Below are 2,004 nucleotides of genomic sequence, written 5' to 3'. Positions count from 1 at the left end.
CGCGTCTGCGCGTGAACAGGCGGAGCACATACGACGCGAGCTCTGGGTGCGGCGCGCCTACCTCCCTCCCGGCTCGGGCATCGAGCTGCCAGCCTCCGGGCTCGTCGTCGACGCCGGAGCCAACATCGGCCTCTTCGCCATCTGGCTCCTTTCGGCCGCGGGCCAAGTTGGGGAGGCCCAGGGCGGCGGCGGCGGCGGCGGCGGCGGCGGCGGCGGCGGGAGAGGCGGCGGCGGCGGCGGCGGCGGCGGCGGGAGAGGCGGCGGGAGAGGCGGCGGCGGCGGCGGGAGAGGCGGCGGCGGCGGCGGGAGAGGCGGTCCTGGGTTGCGGCTAGTGTCAATCGAGCCGGCGCCGCCGAACGTGGCGCTGCTGCGGCGCAACCTTGCGCGCGCGGGCGCGGCGGGGCGCGTGGCTGTGGTGGAATCGGCGCTCGGCGAGGCGGCGGGGCGGGCGAAGCTCGCCTACTACCCTCGGATGCCTGGCAACTCGACGCTCCACCCTCGCGCAAAGTGGGAGCAGCGCGTCGCCTTCCAGCCGGCGCGCCGTCGGGCCATGTTCCGGAGCCGGCGGTACGATGTGCGCGTGGAGACGCTCTCGGAGGTGTTGCGCGCGCACGGCGGCGGCGCGCCGGTGGAGCTGCTCAAGCTCGACGTTGAGGGGTCCGAGGGCGGCGCGCTGCGCGGCGTCGCGGACGAGGACTGGCGGCGCATCAGGCAGGTTGTGGTGGAGGTGCATGGCGGCTCGGCGCGGGGGGAGGTGGAGGCGCTGCTGCTCCGCCGCTTCGGCCGCGTGCGGTACACCGCCGACGAGGAGCTGCGGCGGTGCGGTCTCGACCACGGCATCCTCACCGCGGCGGGGGGCACACCGCCATGCGGGGACAGCCTCTTGCAAACCACCTAGAGCTGTGGGGGGTGGGGCAGACCTAGATGCGCTCTGCAGCGCTTTCGGCTTTTGTCTTTGAGTGCCACACGCTCACGCCGTTCTCGCTATGGAGTTTTCTCCTGTTCCTGCCGAGACGGGCGACTGGTGCCGTGTGTGTGGGCCCGATGGTTTTCATAAAAGAAACAATCTACTATGTGAGAGTCCTACTTTACAACTGGGCGGGCCGCCTGGCCCTGGGGCCGGTGTACGTACTGCAGCGCCAACAGTAGGTGAGATGCGGCTCGGGCGCAGGCCGGCGCCTCAAGCGCCAAGCGGGGGCGTGGACCCATCTCCGTGCGCGTCCTCTCACCGCCCGCCCCCCCGGCCCGCGCGAATCGCGGTTGCCCAAGTGCCCCCGCTACTCCTCTCCCGGCTAGTCCTCGAGCTCGCGCACCGCGTGCGCGAGCAGCGGCATGAGTGCGCCCATGTTTTGCGTCACCGCGCGCGGCCGGCCGGGCAGGTTGACGATGAGGCACTTGCCGCGAACGCCGGCGGCGGCGCGGGAGAGGGCGGCGAGCGGCTCGTGCCGCAGCGCCTCGCCGAGCAGCAGCTCGGGGAGGCCGGGCAGCGTCCGCTCCACAACGGCGAGCGTCGCCTGCGCCGCCGGGTGGGTGGGTAGTGGAGCGTTGTTGTTGTGGTTGTGCTTGTTGTGGTGGTGGTGGTGGTGGTGGTGGTGGTGGGTGGGTGGGGGTCGGGGGGCCGCTCCCTCCCCAGCGCTGCCTCGCTCTTCTGCCGCACAGGGCACTCGCCTCACGCGGAGTGAGAAGGGCCTCCCCTTGTCCTGTGTGGCACCCTCGCCTCGGGCGTCACGTCGCGCGGAGAGAGGCCGGTACCTCCCGTGGTGAGGACGAGGTTGGCGACTCCGCCGTCTGCCCAGCGCGCCAGCACCTCGGAGATCGCGTCGGCGTCGTCGGGCACAACCTGCGGGGAGATGCGGGGAGATGCAGGCAGATGCGGGGAGATGCGGGGAGATGCGGGCAGATGCGGGAAGATGCGGGCAGGTGCTGCGAGATGCGGACAGATCCGGGGAGATGCGGGGAGATGCTGGGAGATGCGGGGAGATGCGGGGAGATGCGGGGAGATGC

The 2,004-nt window shown here is 72.3% G+C and overlaps 2 protein-coding genes across 2 annotated transcripts; one reads left to right on the top strand and one right to left on the bottom strand.

Moving 5' to 3' along the window:
- Window positions 1–628: 628 nt before the first annotated feature.
- EMIHUDRAFT_50076 (hypothetical protein) lies at window positions 629–811 on the top strand (the record flags this gene model as incomplete). The annotated part of the gene is made up of 1 exon (XM_005784812.1): window positions 629–811. A coding segment is annotated over one exon (183 nt), but the record flags the coding sequence as incomplete, so codon positions are not given.
- A 481-nt stretch (window positions 812–1,292) lies between these two features.
- On the bottom strand, window positions 1,293–1,852 carry EMIHUDRAFT_78128 (hypothetical protein; the record flags this gene model as incomplete). Its single annotated transcript, XM_005784811.1, has 2 exons — window positions 1,293–1,514; window positions 1,712–1,852. Coding segments are annotated over 2 exons (363 nt in total), but the record flags the coding sequence as incomplete, so codon positions are not given.
- Window positions 1,853–2,004: the final 152 nt, after the last annotated feature.

This window comes from Emiliania huxleyi (genome assembly GCF_000372725.1).
Source record: "Emiliania huxleyi CCMP1516 chromosome Unknown EMIHUscaffold_1677, whole genome shotgun sequence".
Lineage (NCBI taxonomy): Eukaryota > Haptophyta > Isochrysidales > Noelaerhabdaceae > Emiliania > Emiliania huxleyi.
This window is presented reverse-complemented; position numbering and strand designations above follow the sequence as displayed.